Source organism: Balaenoptera physalus (genome assembly GCF_965194825.1).
Source record: "Balaenoptera physalus genome assembly, chromosome: 13".
Classification (NCBI taxonomy): Eukaryota; Metazoa; Chordata; class Mammalia; order Artiodactyla; family Balaenopteridae; genus Balaenoptera; species Balaenoptera physalus.
The window spans coordinates 54858816-54881750 of record NC_138892.1 but is presented as its reverse complement, the minus strand read 5'-3'; the positions used below and the strand labels follow the sequence as shown (position 1 = coordinate 54881750).

General features: G+C 35.3%; 1 protein-coding gene across 4 annotated transcripts in view; it reads right to left on the bottom strand.

Moving 5' to 3' along the window:
- The window catches only part of TAFA2 (TAFA chemokine like family member 2), a 588983-nt gene that overhangs the window by 549617 nt on the left and 16431 nt on the right, over window positions 1–22935 (bottom strand). For 2 of the 4 annotated variants that reach the window (XM_082422926.1, XM_082422927.1), the window contains exons 3-4: window positions 21808–21948; window positions 11981–18934 (exon numbers count right to left, since the gene is read on the bottom strand). The exons of 1 other annotated variant lie outside the window; for it this stretch is intronic. In XM_082422926.1, the coding sequence (XP_082279052.1) occupies window positions 18786–18934; window positions 21808–21948 (290 nt within the window). In that variant the 3' untranslated portion in view covers window positions 11981–18785. Of the gene's footprint in view, window positions 1–11980; window positions 21949–22935 lie in introns of those variants that run through there. One more of the 4 variants, XM_082422925.1, reaches the window with a different exon arrangement.

The following is a 22935-nucleotide window of genomic DNA, read 5'->3' as shown; positions in this document are numbered from 1 at the left end:
TCAGGGGAAAGAATGAGTGATGTGCCCTTCCAGCATCTGCAGCCTTCCAGGGAACTGCCCAAAAGATTTACTTCTGTCTCACTTCATTCATTCAGTGTGCTGAGGCAACTACCATAGTTAGAACACCTGGGGGCAGCTAAGAACAAAGAAAAGATGGCTTCACTAGTGAGTTCTACCAAACATTAAAAAAGAATTAATACCGATTCTTCTCAAAATTTTCCCAAAAAATTGAAGAGGAGGGAACACTTCAAATTCATTTTAAGAGGCCAGCATTACCCTGATACCAAAGCCAGACAAAGACACTACAAGAAAAGAAATTACAGGTCAATATCCCTGATAAATATAGATGCAAAAGTCCCCAACAACAAAAAAAAAACCAAGCAAACCAAATTCAACAGCATATCAAAAGGATCATAGACCATAATCAAGGTGGCTTTATCCCTGAGATGCAAGGATGGCACAACATAAGCACATCAATGAATATGATGCATCGCATTAACAGAATACAGGATAAAAATTATACGATCATCTCAATAGAAGCAGAAAAAGCATTTGACAAAAGTCAGCATTCTTTCATGATAAAAACTCTCAACAAATTAGGTATAAATGGAATGTACCTCAACATAATAAAGACCATATGTGACAAGCCCACAGACAACATCATACTCAATGGTGAAAAGTTAAAAGCCTTTAAGATCAGGAACAAGACAAGAATGTTCACTCATACCCCTTCAGCAATGCTGAGACTCATTCTCCTGATTCAAGGCAAAAAGGGGGCATGTCTAGAAAAGGAAGGAAGTTGTGGAACACATCTAAGAGAGATTACTAGAAAGCTAAATCATTTCTGCATAAGATACCTTTGTATACTCACATAGGACACTGAAACTTTCTAAGTATTGATAAGTCATTTTTTCATAAAGTATTTATTAATTGCATGCTGATATTCAGTCACCAAAACAATCACTGTTATACTATACCTAGGTCATTCAAGTTTTCCCTTCTCAGTAGTTGCCCTAACAGTGGGAATATCCTGAAGTGAAAAAAGGTTAGGATTTTTTCATTTCATTTCATAGGATACAAGAATGACAAATTTACCAGCACATACCACAGCCTAGGGAAGTACTGACATTTTCACCTATTCTTTTGCCTTTCAGGTTTGCTTTTCAGATACAAAGAATTATCTGAATATAATCTTACTCTGGGTAAGTTTATTGTAGCCACAGCGTCTCCAGGATAGTATTTGGCTTAAGAAAAAGAACACTGTTTCACAAACAAAAAAGATATTGGTACAAACATAGGTTTTGCAACTAACTGTTTGTGTGATCTAAATTCCCTGAACCTTATCTGTTGAGACAGGGCACCTATATAATATCAGCTATTTTAATTACAGGGATTGTGGTGAGCCTTAAATAAACTTATATAATTATGAAGACTGGCAAGTTTCACCCATTGAAAGAGCGAGTCCCAAGGACCTGTATCACCATGGCAAGTGAATAAGTTAACAATTTTCTCAACCCTTCTTCCCCAAAGGGAACTGACCTGAGACCATTTAGTCAACGAAGAAAATACCCAAACATTTCACGGCCTTTTGGACACAGGGTTTGAGTTGATACTGAAACATCATCATGTTCCCCCTGTTAGAGTACCAGAATATGGGGGTGAAGTAATAAATCCAGTCCTGTCAAATTCCTCTGCTAACAGTGGGTCCACAGAGCGCTCCAGTGCCTATTTGTCCCCTCTCCTGTTCCTAAAGGCATAATTATTATGAACATATTTGGTAATTAGCAGAACCTCCATATTGGTTCCTTGGACTGTGGGATAAGACCTATGCAGCTTCAAACCACCTTCATCAAGATTATAGTTTTTTTAAGTATTTTATCCCTGGTTGGGAGTTGAGGGGAGTAGCAGAGACTAGTGCCACCATTAAAGACCTTCAGGATGCATGGTTGCTGGTTCTCATCATATCCCCATTTCATTAACCAGCCTGGACCTTACCAAAAAAAAAAAAGAGACGTATCCTGGAGAATGACAGGAAAGTAAGGCAATCTCAATTAGAAAGCAACCCCAATTGCAGTTGCTATGCCAGATGTGACCTCTTTGCTAGAACAGATTACCATGGCCTTGGGTGCATGGTATACTATCATTGATCTGATGAACATGTCATTTTCCATCCCTACTGGAAAGATGAGAAATCATTTGAATTCACTTGAAGCAAATATGTGTATATATTTACAGTCTTAACCAGAACTAGATTAATTCTTTTGCCCTCTGACATAATATAGTCATAAAGATCTGAACTGGTCATTTGGCAAGACATGGCATTGGTTCACTTTATTGATGGTACCTTGCTAATCAGACTGGATAAGCAAGAAGTTGCATACAAAAAAAAAGAATGTTGCATACATATAGAAGGCCTTGGTATAACATATGTGTTCCAAAAAGTGGGAGTTAAACTATATGAAAATTCAGGGACATTCCACATAAGTAATATGTAGGAGTCCAGGGCTCTGGAACAAGTCATGACATTCTTTCTAAACTAAGGAACAAATTATTGCATTTTGTCTCTCCCTGCACAAAGAAGGAAGCATAATGCCCTGTATTTGTCTTTTGGTTCTGGAAGTAACATATTACACACTAGTAAATACTGCTCTGATGCGCTTAACAGGTGCCATGAAAGTGTGAGTGAGACTCAAAGCGGGAAAGAGACTTGCAGCAGGTCCAGGTTGAGTGCTTGGACCATATGATTTGGCAGATCCTTCAGTATTCAAGGTATCAGTGATGGGAAAAGATATCATGTGGAGTTTATGACAAGCTCCCAAAGTGAAATCACAATGTACATCCTTAGGGTTCTGATCAAACTATGCCATCTGTAGTAGTGAGTTATACAGCATTTTAAAAAATTATAAAAGGTCTCTGGAATGCTACTGGACCTTGGTAGAGACAGAGGCCTGACCATGGGAGATCAAGTGACCAGTGGGCCAGAACTGCTCATTATAGGGTGGGTTCTGCCAGACCTCCCCTAAGTCAGTTCAAGAGAGCCATCTGGCCAAGATCAAACCTCTTCCCTGGGTTCCACCTACCTCCAATGTCTAATCCAGATACAAGGGTATAAAAGCTCAGCACTTCCTTCAAAGTGGAACACCTCTGAAGGGCCATACTAGTTCCAGAGTTCCCCTTGAGATGGCTGAGGCCATTGTCACAACTGAATCACAGCTCAACTCCTCCCTCTTGCCATTCTTACTTCCTTTGATCCCCCATGGATATCGATCCCAAGGACATTCTTCAATAAATTTCTGGCAAACAAATGTGCATCTAAGAATCTTTTCCCCAGGAAAACTTATCTAAGATACATGTACCAAAATTCTACTCAGTTAGGTGAAAGTGGGGAAGGGGAATAAAGAAGCTTTACTTCTGGATTTTTCTAAATAAATCTGAATTGAATTGATTTCTAATTTATAAAGAAAAAGAGTGGGAGAAAGGAAGAGAAGGAGGTAAAGGAAAGGTAAAAGAGACTCCCCTCCTCATGTTTGATAAACACATCTTCCCCATTCCTTGAAAAGCTATGTAGTCAGTTGTGTAGCCTTTCACTTCCCAGTTACTAAAGTGGAGGATAATATTATCCCAGAAAAACACTACCATTTGCTATTCAGCAAAGAAGCTAAACATTTCAACCCAAACTGTACTTGCTTTTACCTCCTGTGAAAATACTGAATTTTACTCATTCACTTAATAAATATTTATTTAGCACCTATAATATGTCAAGCACTGATCTATTTCTATAATATAGTAGTATTATCTTTATGTACACTCTTAAATCTATAAGCCAAATAGATATTTCAAGTATTATTAGATATAATGTTATTCCCAGCCACTTATTTTCCTTCTCTTTTACATTTTGTTGATACCTCACTGCAAGTCACAATGTCAATAAAGCAATAATAATCAGAGTAGATATCATCTATTTACCAAAGATATCCTGAAGGACATTTTTTTTCAAGCAGTTACACATTTACATAGGACATTCAATAATATCATACTTGCAAAGTAGCTAGACATTTTGGCATTTTGGATTTGAAATGATGAGATTAAAATGGCAGTATATGAAAACTGTGATTTGGACTACATGAGAAAAGATGAGGACAAAATAATATTTTATTAATGAATATGTCAAGGTGAGTATAGCAAAAGAAAACATTTTTTGGAAAAATATTTTTGAAAAGACCCAATTTAAAAGTCCCTCTTATTAATATTATATCTCTGTAAATTGATGAATAAAAATACGCTCCAGCTCTAAAAACAAAAATTTGGTTGATTTATAGGAGTTCAAATATAGACCTAAAAGAAATTAATTTGGTTATTTGAAGTGTGAAAGGAAGAATTAGGTTTAGTTAAAATTCAAGTGAAACCTCAGGTCACAATTTTACTTGTATTTAATAGAAAACTTGAAGAAACTTGAAGACGTTGCTAACACAAGTGCTTTGGGGAATGCAAAGCATTGGTAGATACAAGAGAGGACTAGAGAATATCTACAAACAGTAACCACAAAATAAACTAAATCTACACTTAGTCTAAACCAATATAAACCTGAATTTCTGTATACCAAGGACAGAGTTGTTCTAAAATATTCAGAAGTTAGTTCTAATAGTAAAATTTTTAGGACTGTTGACTTGAAACTTTGAAAAGACATATATTTTTTATAAGAGATTTATTTGCTAACAAAAATGTTTTTCACTTAAAGTTGTAAGCAATATTTGTCATAAGGGGTTGAATTTGTTCACTAAACTTACGACAATTAAATCACTAAATATAACCTTACTGTTCTTATTATAAATGACCCACCTACCCTGTACATAAAACTGTGCCTCCTTCTATTAAATTAGAACTGTATCAGTGAGTCTTCCTCCTTGAATAACTTGCTAAGTTAAATTATTCTAACATATTAACTTTAAAACACAACACAAAATCTCATTCTGTCACAGGGTTTACTCAACAAGCTAACCTATGGATTTGGGAATTTTTTTTAATCTAGTGATCAAAGAGAATGTGAGATGGAAACAGAAAATACTTGTTAAGTTTCAGAAAGTGAAAAAATCTAAAACAAAATTATGGAGTATTATTAAACAGCTAAATTACTGAAGTGTCATTTTAAAAAACTTGAGAATGCCTTTACTAAAGGCAGAACCTAATGAGAGACAGAAACAAACTACTGGAACGAAAAAAAAAGAACTAGAACAAAGTATAAGTCATGTGAAAGTAAGCAGTGCAAATAACCTACGAGGAAAAATAAATACAATAAAGAAAAACACTAATAATTATTTTGAAAAGAAATTACAAAATTAAGCCAATTAGTGAAAAGGAAGAAAATAAAATTTAACAAATTGAGAAACTAAACATAAGAACCAAAAGATTTTGAAAAATATCTGATTAAAACAGCAATGAGGCACTGCTACACACTTAATAGAATGACAGGTCCAAAACACTGACACCACCAAATGCCAATGAGGATGTGAAGCAAGAGGAACTCTCACTCATTGCTGGTGGGAATACAAAATGGTACAACCACTTTGGAAGACAGTCTGGCCATTTCTTATAAAACTAAATATTCTCTTAACATGTGATCCAGCAATCATGCTCCTTGATATTTACTCAAACGAGTTGAAAACCTATGTCCACACAAAAACCTGCAGATGTTTATAGTAGCTTTATTCATAACTGCCAAAATTGGGGAGAAATGAAGATATTCTTCTGTAGGTGAAAGGATAAACTGTTCTCCATCCAGATAATGGAATATTATTCAGTGCTAAAAGGAAATGAGTTACCAAGCTGTGAAAATGCATGGAAGAAGCTTAAATGCATATTATTAAGTGAAAGAAGCCAATCTGAAAAGGCCAAATACTATACGATTCCAACTATATGATATTCTGGAAAAGGCAAAACTATATAGACGGTACAAAGATCCATGGTTGCCAAGGATTCTTGGGGGGAGGGATAAATAGACAAAGCACAAAGGATTTTTAGGCCAGTGCTACTAGTCTGTATGATACTATAATGGTAAATACATGTCATTATACATTTGTCAAAACCCATAGAATATGCAAAACCAAGAGTGGATCCTACTTTGAACTATGAACTTTGGATGATAATGATGTGTCAATGAAGGTTGTAACAAATGTACCACTCTGGTAAGGAATGTTGATAGTGGGGGAAGCTATGTATGTGTAGGGGTAGGGAGTATATGGGAAATCTCTGTACCTTCCATTCAATCTTGCTGTAAACCTAACACTACTCTAAAAACTAAAGTCTATTTTTTAAAAAGAAAGAGAAAGAGAGATGCCTGGAGGAAATGAAACAAAATATTTTAAAAAGTAATCATCTCTGAGTAGTTAAAATATAGGTCATTTTTATTTTCTTTATTATACTTCTCTGTATTTTCCAATTTTTTGTGATATACATGTATTGCGATTATATATTATAACCAGAAGTTACCTATGCTATCTTTAAAAAGATTTGGAAATTACTGAAAATATTTTTAATAGTATAGCAAGATGACAGAATATATTTTCAACACATATAAGCAACAAAGAGCTATTATCCAAAATACATAAAAACTCTTACAAATCCCTAAGTTGGAGACTTCCAGAGTAAAGATTCCTAAACCATGTTAAACAAAGAGTTTAAGTCCAATAAAAAGATGGAGTGGGGCTAAATAAGGGTTAAAACAAGCAAGACATATTAGGAAGTGGTCTGTGTCTGTGACAGAAGGGTGAAGAGACACATTGCATTGAGAAAACCTCTATTCCATTGGATATACATGCATGCCTATCTCCATTGACTGGGGAGAAGTAAAGGCTTTAAAACACACACATGCATGCACACACACACACACACACACACACACACACACACACACACACACACAAATTCTAGATCATAAGGAAATTCCAGCTAGCCTCAACACGGCTCTGGCTCCTTCCCAACATGAGCCACCCACACGTACCTCGTCCAGCAAAAACTTACTTCCTTCAAAATGAGTAATCAATAAAGAACCAGCACAAGATCTGTACAAAGATTCTACCAGAGCAAATAAATATGGAAAGCTTATGAAGAACATTCTCCAGAAAATATTGCTGAAGGATAAGTAAAAATTGTGACCCACGCATTTCACCATGAAATTAATATATATATATTCATATTTTCTCCATGAACTGAACACAGAAGAATTCATATATACATACTGTGATTGGTTTAAAAATATTAAGAAAGAATCTCAATTATAATAACAATAAAAAAAGGATAAAACAGCTAAGATTTTATTAAGTAAAAAGTATGTGACATTTATATAAAGACTTTTAAAATAATATTAAAGGACACAAAAGAAGACTTAAACAAATGAAGAAGCATACCATATTCTTGGTTAGAAAGACTCAACATTATTAAGATATAAATTCTCCTTAAATTAATCTATAAATTCAGTGCAATCCCAATAAGAATATTAACAGGACAGCTACACATAAAAGATGGCTGACAGAGGTGGGGGATGGGGAGTGGGCAAAATGAGTGAAGGGAGTCAAAGATACAAACTTTCAATTATAAAACAAATTAAGTCACGGGATGTACTGTACAACATGGTGACTATAGTTAATAATATTGTATTGCAATTTGAAAGTTGCTGAGTTAATCTTAAAAGTTCTCACTACAAGAAAAAAAATTCTGTAACTATGTATGGTTGATGAATGTTGACTAGAATTATTGTGCTGATCATTTTGCAATATATACAAATATCAAACAATTATGTTGTACATCTGAAACTAAAATAATGTATGTCAATTATATCTCAATTTTAAAAAATACTAACAGGATTCTTCCATTAGCAAGCTGATTCTAAATTTTATATATAAAACATAAACAAATAATATGTGATCAAATGCTTTTTGACAAGGGTACCAAGACCATAATCAGGAAAAGACAGTCTTTTCAACAAGTGGTATTGGAAGAACTGGATATCCACACACAAAAAGTTGGACTCTCACCTTACACTACATACAAAAACTAACTCAAAATGGATTAAGACCCAAGTGAAAGAGCTAAAACTATAAAATCTTTAGAAGAAAACATAGGGGGAAACCTTCATGACGTTGGATTTGACAGTGATTTCTTGGATATGGCACCAAAAACACAGGTAACAAAAGAAAAAAAAAAAGATAAAGTGGACTTCATCAAAACTGTAAAATTTGTGGAGCAAAGGACACTATCAACAGAGTGAAAAGGGAATGCAAAATGATGCAGCCACTGTCAAAAACAGTATAGTTGTTCCTCAAAAAGATGAAATAGAGTTACCATACGATTTAGTAATTCCACTACTGGGTATATACCCAACAGAGATGAAAGTGGGGACTCAGACAGGTATTTGTACACCCATGTTCATGCAGCATTATTCACAATAGCCAAAAGGTAAAAGCAACCCAAGTGTCCATCAACAGATGAACGGAACAGATGAATATATATGACAATAATAATGTATCATTATATATTACTCAGCCTTTAAAAAGGAAAGAAATTCTGACACATGCTACAAAATGTTTGAATCTTAAGGGCATTATGCTAAGTGAAATAAGCCAGAAACAAAAAGACAAATATTATATGATTCCACCTACATGTGATACTTAGAGTAGTCAAATTATAGAGACAGAAAGTAGAATCATGATTGCCAGCAACTGAGAGAAGGGAGGAATGGAGAGTTATTGTTTAATGAGTACAAAGTTTCAGTTTGGGAAGATTCCTGGAGGTGGATGGTGTTGATGGTTGCACAGCAATGGAAATGTGCTTAGCTTCACTATATTATACACTTAAAAATGGTCAGAATAGTGATTTTTATGTTATGTACATTTTACCACAATTTTTAAACAAAAATTTAAGTTTAAAAAATAAGTAGTAGCCAATACATTTCTGAAAAAGAGTATTTAAAAAAGTAGCCAACCAGTTAATGAAAACAGTGTGGTGTAGCATAATAATAAACCAACACATAGAAGAAATAGACTAGAGTGTCCAGAAACAGATAAAATAAAATGAGAATTTAAATGTTTTGAGTCATGAAGGGGAGTTCCCTGATGGTCCAGTGGTTAGGATTCGGCTCTTTCACTGCCGTGGCCCAGGTTCAGTCCCTGGTCGGGGAACTGAGATCCCCACAAGCCACACCGAGTGGACAAAGAAAAAAAAAAGGTAAATGTTTTGAGTCATTAAGAGAAAGATGATTACTTAATAAATGCTATTGGAGTAGCCTTATGGAAAATAACAAAATTTGATTCATATTTCCCATTTTAAAATAAGAAAAATTCCAGATTGATCAAAGACTCAAATATTAATAGATTATAAAGGAGCTAGAAGAAACCATGTGAAAAAAAATTTACGATCTTGAAATAAGGAAATTCTTTCTAAGTATGCTTCCAAACGAAAAGCCATAAAAGAAAAAACTATTTGACTACAATTAATTTTTATAACAATTACATGGAAAACCCACTAAAGTTTTTTTAAAAAGAGTAAAGCTGGAAATAACCTGCAACTTATTCATTGACAAATGATTAATTTCCCTTATATAGTAAAAGTGTCTCCAAATCAGCATTATAGAGAAAAATATGGAAAATGTGGAAAAATCTAGAGACATTTCATGGGTTCTTGGTCACATGAAAAGATGCTCCAACTTTCTCACAGGAAGAGAAACATATATAAAGATACACTGAAATATCAATTTTCACCTATAACTTTGGCAAAGATTCAAAAGTTTAATATCACACTCTTGACAAGAGCGTAGAGAAGCCGGCATTTTTATTCATTACCAGTTGGTGTGTAAATGAGTTTAAAATCTGTAGAAGACAAGTTGGCAATATTTAAGAAAACTTCCAAGGTTCCTGCATTTTGACCCAGCAATCCCACTTCTAACAACTGATCCTACAGGTAGTCTCATCCAACCAACATACACCCTATTCCCAAACAACATATTGAGATTTTGTTCCCTAGGCTATGCCTATTGCCTTTGAGAAGTTTACTTTGCTGGCTCTAAGATATTCTCAGATAATGTTGTGTTCTCTCTGCTTCCTCCTACGACTACTTTTGCTTAATTTTTAAAGCTTTCATCATCATTTCCACCTATCTGGTGGACTGCGGTTTTAACTGTCTCCTGGTTTGTGTTCTTTTATTTTCTCATTCTCCTTGCTGCTTTCAGATGATTTTTAGTAAGAGAAAAGGAAAATGCCAACTACATATGACACCATCTTCAAACCAGAAGTCCTCCTGGGTCCTTGAATTCTCTAATCCCTTGGCTTCTGAAATTTGACTCCCTCCTGCTTTTCCTTTTCCTGTCTGACCTATCCTCCTCATTCACCTTCATAAATTCTTCTTCCTATGGCATCCCTTAAATGTTATTGAGTTTTAGAATGCCATTCTTGGTCCACATCTTTCTCTTGACATACTCTTCTGAAGCAATCCCATCTATTCTCTGGGCCTTAGCTACTACCATCAGTATCTTACTCTCCCCTCCCCCAAATCTTTAGCATTGACCCCCATCTTCAGACTTTTACATCAATTCACCTTGTATTATTTAAGTCCTTCAAACAATGAATATCTAAAACACACCAGGTAAAGGCTGACTGACTCAAACAATTTGAATTTACAAGTACTGTTGCTTTGATATATTGCAGTATAATTTCCTGTTTCCTATGTTGTAATTTTTTAGTCAGCAAATACTACTTAATTGGCTCTCTAATTATTGGGCCTAGAAATATACAATAATTAAGGTGGCTCTCTTTTCAGAGTTGTTTTCTGATATAGAAAATCAGAAATTGTAAACTTAGGTAAAACTTTGAAGATGTGTATATTACTTATCTCTGTGTTAGAAACATTATAGCTAGCCAGACTTTTAGTTCTTTAAACCATACACTCAAACATGGAAGAAATAATCATTAATCCTGACCTGCCACTGAATATGCCCTCATTTTCACACCCCACAGACTGCTAATCTCAGTTTTCTCAGTTAAAAAAAATGCACCTCATCAAAGGTGAATTATTCAATGTTACAAATGTTTATTGAGTACCCACTTATATGAAATCCCCTGTGCTAGATGCTTTGAAAGATGTAAAAATGAATAGAGGCCCAATCGTTTCAGAGATTTACAGTCTAGAGATGACAAAAACAAATAACGTGTCATTCCTCCGTGTGCAAGAATATAATATGTGCCAGAAGAAGTGTACAAATAAAGAGCTGCAGAGGATCACTGGGGGAAGAAATAATATCTGGATAGGGGAATGGAGGGTGAGGAAGGTCAGGAAGAGTTTGAGGTGGACCTTGAGATGACCAGAAACAATGAGTAGAGTTTTGCTACAGAAAAGCCTGAGGGCAGAAGAGAAAAGGGGTGGTGAGGACATTCCAGACCAGTGGTTTTTAATCTTAACTGCATACTAGCTCACTAGGAGGATATTTAATTCTCAACACCTCTCCTGACACACACACAAGCCAACGTTAAGCACCATTATTTTATGAGGAGAGAATAGCATGTGTCCTGCATAACAAGAAGATATGAAAGGTAGATATATTCTGGGAAACTGAAGGACCCATTTTTGTTTAAACATGAGGTACATGTAAGAAAGTGATAAAAGATAATCTTGTAAGGTTAGATTGGGGTCAGATCATGCAGCAAACTTGCCTCACATTGGTACTTCTCCTGTAAACACTTAAGATGGTTCAGAGATACAAATGTCTCCTATTTTCATCAGAGATAAAGTCTGAGTTTCATTTTTCTCTTCTCTTTTTTTTGAAGGAATTTTCAAAAGGAGGACTCAGAAATATCTTTGCCACCTTGAAAAGGGGCTACCCTTTCCTTTCTTTTTTTACTCTCAATTTAATTTTCTAACATTAAGTCCTTATCCTGGCTGATAAAGAAGCTTTATCTAGTTCTTTCAGTTAATTTCAGTCTAATTTACCGATCTCTCAGTGGAGTTCCTAATTTGGTTCCAGCAACTGCTGCCACAATAGTTATTGGGTATGTGGAAGTCTAACTTCTGCGTCCTCTGAAGAAGCAGTATAGCATAGTAGAAGGAACAGAAGACGTTTCTGACTGCTTCCCCATTTGGAAATTATCTCAAACAACAAGAAAAAGAAACAGAAACACAACATTTTTGCCTAAACTGGGAGAAGCAAAGATAAGCAAGCTGCCTTAGCCCTTAGAACCCTAGAATGGCTCAAGAGTTGGAGGCAGTGATGCAGAGAAGGGGCTGAAAACACAGAGATTGCTTGTAAGACTGTACAGCTTGTAATGAAACTCCCAAGTTCTCATCCTCAAAGAAGCCAGGCAACTTCCCCAATCCCTGCAGGGAAACAGTGTTTGTCCTCTGGAAATACAGAGAGGTCCCAGTTTGAAGATGACCAGGCATAGATGAAAAGGTGGTGAAAAGAGTTCATACTGAGCAGTAGGACCCTTCTCCTCTTTCCTCCTTTTGGCTCCAGAAAGAAGATAGAAGGAAAGCAAACAAAATTCCAAAAATGGTGACGAAAGAAAGTTCCAAGATAACAGTGAACATCAAAGCTGAGAATGCAACCAATTCAGATTGTCAGGACATCAGATATGTCCAGTGTTGATGTTTCCAGGGGGGGAAATAGAACAAATAAATTGTCCTAAAGTTTAGGCCTGATGAAAATTATATTGAGATATATTTTATGGCAGTTTTGGAACTATGGGAAAACTTTATTCAAATTTTCAAAGAAAAATAATGAATGAAGATAAAAAATCAAGCAATTATCAACTTCAGAAAAAAGAACAAGATAGGAAATAAAACCAGAGTCTAATGTTTGGCTCAACAGTGATGAATATTTACGTAGTCAAAAGATGCTGACACAATTAGAGATTTAATAAGCAAAAACTGAGATACAAAATTATATAGAAAAATAGAAGGAAGGAACAAGAAGCTATGAATGAGCTAAAGTCTTTATGTTCCAAAGCAAGAAGACAACAGATGTTTACGATTAATAATCAAGCGATGGCAGTACCTGCGTATTGTATATAAATGGAGGTAAATATCAGAATAAACTTTTAAAACAGTTGCAAGTGGTGGCTTCCAGGGAGAAGAATGAGAGAAGGTAGAAAATGGGACTACAATTTTTTATGCTATACTTTTATGCTATACTCTACAATTTTTATGCTATACTCTGAATTTTTAACTATTTAGGTATAATACTTTGGCAAAAAGTAAATAAAGGACATGGAGTTAACATGGACATACTGTAAAACTCAACATTCCTACTTCTAGATACATACTCTAGAGAAACTCTCACACATTTATAAGAGGGTACGTATGCAAAATATTGACCAAAACTGAAATGTCTATTGGAAGGAAAATAATTAACTAAAATATGGTATGTTTAAATGATAGAATATCATACAGCAAGTAAAAGCAACCCACTAATTTTATATATATATATATATACACACACGCATATATACATAATTAGTGGATTAAAAAAAACAATGCTGTCAGAAAAAAAAGCAGTTGCAGTATAATTTATACAGGATGAATTCATTTAAGTAAAGTCTAAAACATAAAACAATACTCTAAATTTTATCTGAATATATTTTTATGTGTGTAAAGGCATAAAATTTGAATGAAAAGACACATCGAGCGCTTGCTTCAGCAGCACATATATTAAAATTGGAACAATACAGAGAAGATTAGCCTGGCTAAGTTGCTAGAGCTGTTGAAGCCACCAAACTTTTTGTGATACACAAACAAGCAGGAAGTGGGCAGTTGAATTCACCTACCTGCATCCTTATCTCATTTATATCCTTAGCACTGCTTATTAACTGAGTTTGTGGTACACCAACATAAAAGCCTTGAACCAAGTCCAAGTTGTGATTTTCACCTATCTTCAAACTAAAATTAAAGCTTTGTGTTCCAGTCTAAGATACAGAGAAATAAATATAGAGAGACATTTAAAACAAGAAAGAAAGAAAAGACACATTGAATTTATAGGGAAAGAGGAAGGAAATGGGACTAGATTGGGCAGACAAAGACTCCAACTTATCCTTAATGTTTTAGTCACTATATTATAAAAAGATAAGGCAAATATGACAAAATGTTAACTACTGAGGATTCTTTATGGTCATTTTCTAGTGTATGTTTTATTACTTTGTGTAATTTCCTATATTTTTAAAATATTTCAAATTTTAAAATTTAATTGCACAAATTTTAAAATTTAACATCACACACACCTAGCCTCATACATGTATAAGATTAAAAAGCAAAGTCTTCTTAGTCCAGGAAACACAGTACTTTGATTGGAGTAAAGTTCACATAGATTGAAATTCACATACCTTATGTGAATGTAATCTGTAATAACCAACCAACTTGTAAAACTCTAATCAAACACCTATTATTTAAAAATAAGCACATTTCTTCCCCAAAGCTAGATTCACTTAAAAGTCTTTTTAGATGAGTCACTGACCTGAAAAGTAGATAATAAATATGTTTTACATAAAATTGTGTTGAAAACTACAGGCAAAATTATTGATTTTAAGCTAAGTTATTAAGATATTTAAATATTAAGATACTCAAGATATTAAGAAAATGAAAACACCCTTAGTTATGAAAGATTTACATAGTAAGAGGATATTATATAGGATATATCCAGGATATCAATTTTCCATTACGTATTTTCATATAGAGACTACATTTGAATGCCAAGCTTCTCCACTTAGTAATAATGCTGATAAAGGAAGCCTGGCAGGAAAATGCTTTAGTACTTATGATGCTGGACCTGCAATGTAGCACTAGCAAATTTGGCTTTAAGAACTGCCTACTTATGTATTTATAGATGCATATAATGTACCTTTAGGCTGGAATCGAGCCCCATAGCCATTCCAGTTTATCAAGTAAATGAAGTAATTTTTATAAAACATTATGCAGTCGATTAAACCAAGCAACAATATATACTCATGATTATTTGTAAAGGCTATCCTTTATGGACTGATTTTTTGTTTTATTGTGTGGTTAAATGCCAGGGACTTGAACCAGCAAAAACTAACTACATGGTATAAACCCAGAAAACTAAGATGATGGCTCAGTAGCAATCTTCTCTTAATGATTACAGCTATTAGTTAACATTCATTGCATACTGGCATCACTCTTCTCATTTTATAAAATATCCCTGTCTTTTCAAAGGGCCAGATTTTGGCTTTTTTTGATCCTTCTTTTTGTTTCTATTTTCTATTTTATTAATTTCTGTGATTTTTTCTGTTGTACTTTTTCAATATTTTAAAATGAAATTTTAGCTCACTAGTTTTTATTTTTTCTTATTTATGCATTTAGACCTTTCATGTCACTCTTGGTTCTGTTTTACCACCAGACTATTCTCACTGTTATTCCTTTATAAAAGTTATATAATTTCCAATTTGATTTATTTTAACCATGAACCATTTAGTTTTCAAACACATAGTATTTGGGGCCATCTTTTTCTTTAGATTTCTGATTTTGTTCAGAAAAGGAGCTATTTATGACATGGATTGTTTGACATTTTTTGAAATCTTCTTTATGGCTTTGTACTGCTTGATTTCCATAAACGTTTTACCCATGTTTGAAATAATCTGTATTCTCTAAATGTTGGCCAGAAGAGTCTATATATGATTATTAGATCAAGCATATTGCTTATGTTGTCCTAATATTCTCTATCTTTATTGATTTTTGCTTGATCCATCAGCTTTTTTTATTTTTAATATTTATTTATTTATTTTGACTGTGCTGGGTCTTAGTTGCAGCATTTGGGATCTTTTAAAAGAGTTTCTCAATTTCTACCTACAATTCTTTAGACTTTCTGCTTTATATGTTTTGAGGTCATGCCTCTAGATACGAAAAGATTCAAGATGTTACATTTTCCTTATAATCTGTTATTTTTATCATTAAATAGTGACTTTTTTCCTAATAGGTTATTTTCTTTTTTGCCTCATAGTCTATATTGATAGAAATTTGATTGATAATAGATGGTAAGACAACTCAAAATAGGTTTTGATCTACCAGCAAAACCAACTTTCTTTGGTATTCTCCTGGCATATTATTTTCGATCATTTTATATTCAACATTTCTGTATGTCTTCATGTTTTTGGTACCTCATAAATTGCTTAAGGCTGTTTTATTTTTTAAATAGGTATAAAACCTCTGGTTTTTAACAAGTCCAATCACTCATATTTACTGTGATTATATTTGGCCTTATTTCTACTATCATAAATATGCTATGCTTTCTATATGCTATGCTTTCCATTGCTGCTTCTTTTAGTTTTTCCCTGTTGGTTATTGTTGCTGCTGTCATTGCTGTTCCCCTTCTAATGGATTGGCTTAATTTACTGTCTTATTTTTTTTTTCCTTTTTGTAACAGTTACCCTTAAATTTTTAACATACTTTCTTAAAATGGCCTAAAGTTAATTGATACTGCTACACTTAGACCATTTATTGTATTTGTTAAAATTATTTCCTTTCAACTTCTTTGTTTTAACTTTTAATTGTAAAATATGCAAAACAAAATTACTGTCGCAACCATTTTTAAGTGTACAGTTCAGTAGTGTTAATTATATTCACATTGTTATGCACCCAATCTCCAGAACACTTTTCACCTTGCAAAACTGAAACTTTATACCCATTAAACAACAACCCCCTCCATTCCTCTCTTTCTCCAGCCCTTTATAACCACCATTACATTTTCTGTCTCTATGAATTTGACTACTCCAGGGACCTTGTGTAAATGGAATCCTATAGTATTTGTTTTTTTGTGACTGGCTTATTTCACTCAGCATGATGTCCTCAAGAGTCATTCATACAACAACTTATTTTTTTTTTTTTAATATTTAATTTAATTTTACTTTTGGCTGCATTGGGTCTTCGTTACTGTGCACGGGCTTTCTCTAGTTGCGGCGAGCAGGGGCTACTCTTCGTTGTGGTGCGCAAGCTTCTCCTTGCAGTGGCTTCTCTTGTTGCGGAGCACAGGCTCTAGGGGCACTGGCTTCAGTAGTTGTGGCATGCAGGCTCAGTAGTCGTGGCTCATGGGCTCTAGAGCGCAGGCTCAGTAGTTGTGGTGCATGGGCTTAGTTGCTCCGCGGCATGTGGGATCTTCCCGGACCAGGGATCGAACCTGTGTCCCCTGGATTGGCAGGAGGATTCTTATCCATTGCACCACCAGGGAAGTCCATACAACTACTTTTTAAAACACCCCTCCTTCAAAATCAGTCTAATCAATGGTTATGTGTATTTATTTCCTCGTTCATAATGGCTTCTTACATTCATTTCTAAATTCAATTTTCATCTTCCTGAAGTACATTGCGTGAGAAGCTGTGAGAAGGTCAGTGTGCTGTAAACTCAATCTTTTCCTAAAAATGTCTTTATTTCCCTTCATCTTGAATAATTTAACTGCATACAGAATTTTAAGCTGATAGTAATGTTCCCCTCAGCACTTTGAAGATACTTTCCCAATGTCTTCTTGCATACACTGTAACTGATGAGAAGTTTTCTATCTAAATGGCATTTCTTTAATAGGGAACTGTCTTTTCTCTTAGTATTTAAGATTTTCTCTGAGATTCATATTTTTATGCCCATGAAAATGGGTCTAGGTATTTATAGGTATGAATATATATGTATGGATTTATTTTTAGTTTTCTTATCAAACATTTTAATTTCTGTACATATAGGTACGTGTTTGTGTATCTTTAGAGAGAGAAAGTGTGTGTGTGTGTGTGTGTGTGTGTGTGTGTAGAGAGAAAGAGAGAGAGTTGTTTTTGTTTAGTTTTACTTGCATCAAGTTCATTTTAATTTTTGAATCTGAAGACTTTGTTTTTTATTCTGGAAAAACATCATAGGCATTTTCTCTTTGAATATTGCTTATTTTTCATTCTGGAACTCGCATTAGACATATGTTGGGTTTTATCCATTCTCCATTAAATTATTATTCTTTCATGTTGTCCATACTTTATCTCTCTATTCTGCATTCTGGTAATACAGTAGATAGAGGATTTTTCAGCAAATGATCACTCCCTTTCCCTTGCCCCACAGGAGGAATACACTTCTCTACTACTGATGTGGGCTTGCACAGTTGGGCTTGTTTCTTGGTCTCTTGCTTTTTGCATGAGAACAGGGCTAGCTTCTGGCTTGAGGAAGATGAGATATGTGTGAAGCAGACTTAGACCCAACTTGCAGCTTAGAGACCAGCTGAGTCCTGCCAAGATCAGCCAAACTCCATCCAACCCACAAATGTATAAGAAATATATGTAGATTATTGTGTGATACTAGGATCTGGAGTGTTTTGAAAGGCAGAAAAATTTGACTGATACAGAATTTGGTATTTAAAGTGCTGCTGTAACAAAAACCTAAGTTGTGTAGCACTGGCCTTGGGAATGGGCAGCAGGCAATGATGTACTTGTCATAGGAGAGTGGAAAAATGGCAGCAGTGTTATGTAGTGGAAAAACGTTTGGGAAAATTGTCACCTGCAAAAACATGGAAGGCAGAACATGTACTTAATAAACTTGTGAAGTTAGGTGAGATGATTTCAAAGCAGGATGTTAAAAAGTGGGCTGCTGCTAGCTGTACTTGAAAAGGCATAATAAAGAGATGAACTGAAAAAAGACCTGCCTGAATTATAGTTGAGAAAAAATATACAGTCCAGAAATTCTGAAACTTGCAGGGTTAAAAATGAAACTGTTTATCACCAAATTCCAACTTCAGAGAAAAAGCAAGTCTAGGCTACTACCAGTAATACTTGACCTCAGGGTAAAGACAAAATCAAGGGTGTAACTGCAACACCCTTTGTTAAAACCTCAGAAAAGATAAAGGTGGTATTGCCGGTCAAAGTGCCATGAAAGTCAGCTCTGACATGGAGATTAGCCTGCAAAGAAGTGCTCTCAGGATCAAAACCTGTGGAAGAAAGAAAGCAAGCAAGATTGAGCAGAGAAAGAAATTGGGCTATAATGCATTTACAAAAAGACTTCAATCCACTGAAACTAAATGGCTCCTCTGAGTTGTTCCAAACTGAGGCATTGAGGCCACACCTTTATAACCCCATATCAACTAGTCATTACACACTAGATGCCCCCTGGAATGGAGCATCTCCTAGGCATGGTGGTCCGTTGTTTGATATATTATAAAAGATCCTATGCCATGAGATCAAACCCTCTGTAAGCCCTTTGATGGTGGACATGGTGGAGATACTGCTGGCAGGAAAGGAAAATTCATGCATGTAATATCAGTTGTAATCAAGATGAATCATTGCCTTTTCCAGAATCAGGGTCCAATGTATTTAACTTGCCACCATTTGTTTCTCCTCTAGGGATGATTCCATATTACAGGCTCAGCATTGGTCTCTGTTCCCAGCAAGTTGGACATTTGGCAGCAGTAACAGCTAGCTCAGTCTTGATAAATAGGAACTGTGCTGTGGGCCCCTTGTATAGCCACCATCCCTGCCCCTGTGGCTATGACATTCACGTGCTCATTGTTCCACCTCTGGGGATAGAGGCTATTTGATGCCAACTGTTGGAGTCATTCAGTCTATTTGTTCAATACATCCTCTGTGGTGTATGCTTTATGGTTGGTGCTCACATATAATACAAAACTCTTGACACTTTTGCCCATCTTCTTAGGTCCATCCATATAACTTTTCCTCAGGCTTCCTGGCCCTCAGTCTAACAATAGCTCTCCTTGCAGGCCCCTGAACAAACTTGTCTTTCCATGCAAAGTCAATGACCAGGTGTACCACCCAAAGTTCTGCTCATTGGGAGAATTTCTCCGCTTTCTTTTAAGCCCACCCAAGAAAGGATCTGTAGTGCAGACACGATCCTTTTCTTGGCTTGGACCCACATACTGAGCTAAGTCATTCATAAATAAACCTCAACTTTTTCCTTTTATCGTAAACTAATCATTAGGTATCAATCATGCAGCCATAGAGATGAGCTTAAGTAGACAGTGTCTACTACAGATGTTATCTACTAAATCTTTTCACCCGGATAAAAGGGATCTAAAGAAATAAAGGATATGGTCCCACAAAACCTTGACGGTACCCAAAATATCTGTAATTAAGTCTATAAAGTAGGATGACCATATCTCAAAGAGAATTGTGGAGCATTTTGGTATGTAGCATTGACTGGAATCAATACATAGAAAATCCATGACTGTTTTTGAAAGCTATTCTAGCCAAAGCACCACAGGCCTGAATTAAAAGAAACTGAGACTTTTCAAATATAAAAAGAACTTTGGGCCCCAACTTTCTATAGGCAGGGACCAGACCATGACAGCATCCTAGCTACAAGGAAAAGCCCTCTTCAGAAGTGGCTAAGGAGGATGATAAAAAAAAAATAAAGATACTTCCTCCCCACAAGAGGACAGAGCAAAGAGCCATGAAGAAGCACAGATGGGACTAGGACTAGAGATGGAACTCTAGTTCCAAGAGACGGAACTAGGACTTCATCAAGGAACATCCCAGACCCCCAAGGTGGAGGTACTTGGAAATATTTGTCTAGCAAGATTTCAAAATTGGTATGAGCCAGTGACTCCTATCTGTATCTCATTCTTCTCCTTTTCAAATGGAAGTGTCTATTATAGTTATCCTGTCCTCGTTTCACCATCATATGTTGAATGTATGAGAGCAGATACCTTATCCTTTAAGTTTCTAGGTCTTTGAATCACAAAGAGATACTCTAAAACTTATATAAATCATGTGATCCTAAACTTTAAATCTGATGTCATGACTGAAAGAGACTTTTGGGGTGTCTTGAAATGGAAGTGAGTGCATTTTACATATGGTTGGTGAATGAAAATTTGTGACTGAAAAAGTAGACTGTAGTAGATTAGATTTAAAACATTGTTCAACAAATAGTCATTCTTTTCCTTCCTACTCTGGAGAGGAGTATATTTTGCCCCTATTTAATTTTGGGCTTGGCCATTTAATGTCCTTTGGCCAATTGAATGTTAATGGACCTGACAGGACCAGAGGCTTGCAATGCACTTACATGACTGAGCTTTCTCTCTTGCATTCCAGCTTTTCACATCAGAAGAATATGCCTCAGGTACACTGATCTTTATGATAACAGAAATGTAGGGCATACCTGGACCCAACTTGCAGCTTAGAGCCAAGGTCAGCTGAGTCTAAACTAGATTTGTCAAGCCTTAGTAACAGTAGGTGTAAGAAGTAAATGAAAGCTTATATTCCCTGCATGCTACCAAGTATATGGGTGGTTGGTTGCACAGCAAAAGCCAAGTAGTATAGGGAGATTTTTCTCAGATCAAGAATTTAATTTATGTAGGGATAGGAGATTAAGAGATACAAACTACTATGTATAAAATAAATAAGCAATAAGGATATATTGTACAGCACAGGGACATATAGCCATTATTTTGTAATAACTTTAAATGGAGCATAATCTATAAAAATAGTGAATCAATATGTTGTACACCTGAAGCTAATATAATATCATAAATCAACTATACTTCAATAAAAAATAAAATAAATTTTAAAAGGATTCAATTTATGAATTGTTTCTTCATTTGCATCTTATTTGTAATTTAACCTTTTGCTATAACCAGAATGTGGTGCCCAAGCCAAAGTCATATTTTGAAGCCCTAACTCCCAGCACCATGGAATTTGGAGGTAGGTCCTTTAGAGGGCAATTAGGATTACATTAGGTTATGAGGGTGGGGTCCTCATGATTGGATTAGTGCCCTTATAAAAAGAGGAGGAAACATGAGATGGCTCTCTCTCCCTGATTAACTGCTTGAATTGAATCATCAGTCTTCACCTGTCTTTGGACTGGGACTTGCACCATCTGCACCTTCTGCAGGTTCTTGGGTCTTCAGACTCAGACTGGACTTTATATCACTGGCATTCCTAGCCCTCCAGCTTCCAGACGACAGATCATAGGACTTCTCAATTTCTATAACTGCATAAGCCAATAAAGAAATAAATAAATTTATGTATATGTATATCCTATATATATGTATATGTATATCTTATATATGTGTGTGTATCCTATTGGTTCTGTTTCTCTGAAGAATCCTAACTAATAAAGAAATTGGTATTAAGAAGTAGGATGCTGCTGTAACAAATATCTAAATATGTGGAAGTACCTTTGGAATTGGGTAATGGGTAGAGGATGGAAGAATTTTGAAGTGCATGGTAGAAAAAGCTCATATTGTCATGAAGAGACTGCTAAAGGTGATGCTGGTGAGAGCTCAGAAAGAAAAGAGGAAAACTAGAGAGAAAGCCTCCATCTTCTTAGAGAATACATAAATAATCATGAACAGAATGTTGGTAGAAATGTGGATGGTAAAAGGCCATTCTGATGAGGTCTCAGATGGAAATGAGGAACAGATTATTGGAAACTGGAGGAAAGGCTATCCTCATTATACAGTGGCAGAGAATTTGGCTGACTTGTGTTTGCAGTCTAGTGTGTTGTGGAAGGTAGAACTTGCAAATGATAAAACTGGCTATTCAGCTGAGGAGATTTCCAAACAAAATGTGAAGGAGTAGCTTGGTTCCTTCTGACTGCATATAGTGAAATATAAGAAGAGAGATTTGAATTGAATACAGAATTACTAAGCAAAAAGGAACTAGAACTTAAATATTTGGAAAATTCTCAGCCTGTCCATAAAAAAAATGAGAAAGTGTGTTCAGAAGAGAATGCTAAGGGTATGGCTGACTGACCATTCAATTAGGAGTTTAACATGGGTGTGAATCACAGATCTAATCAACCATCCCAGCAGCAGCACTGCCGGTTTGAACTGAAAGTAATGGAGAGGGGACAAAATGAAGGAAGGCTGTCAGACTTCTTAGACCCTACAGGACCTCAACCATAGTGCTATTAGGCTGTGAACATGTGCTATTCTTCAAGATAAAGGAAGAATGGCCCTGAGGGGGAGATCAGCTC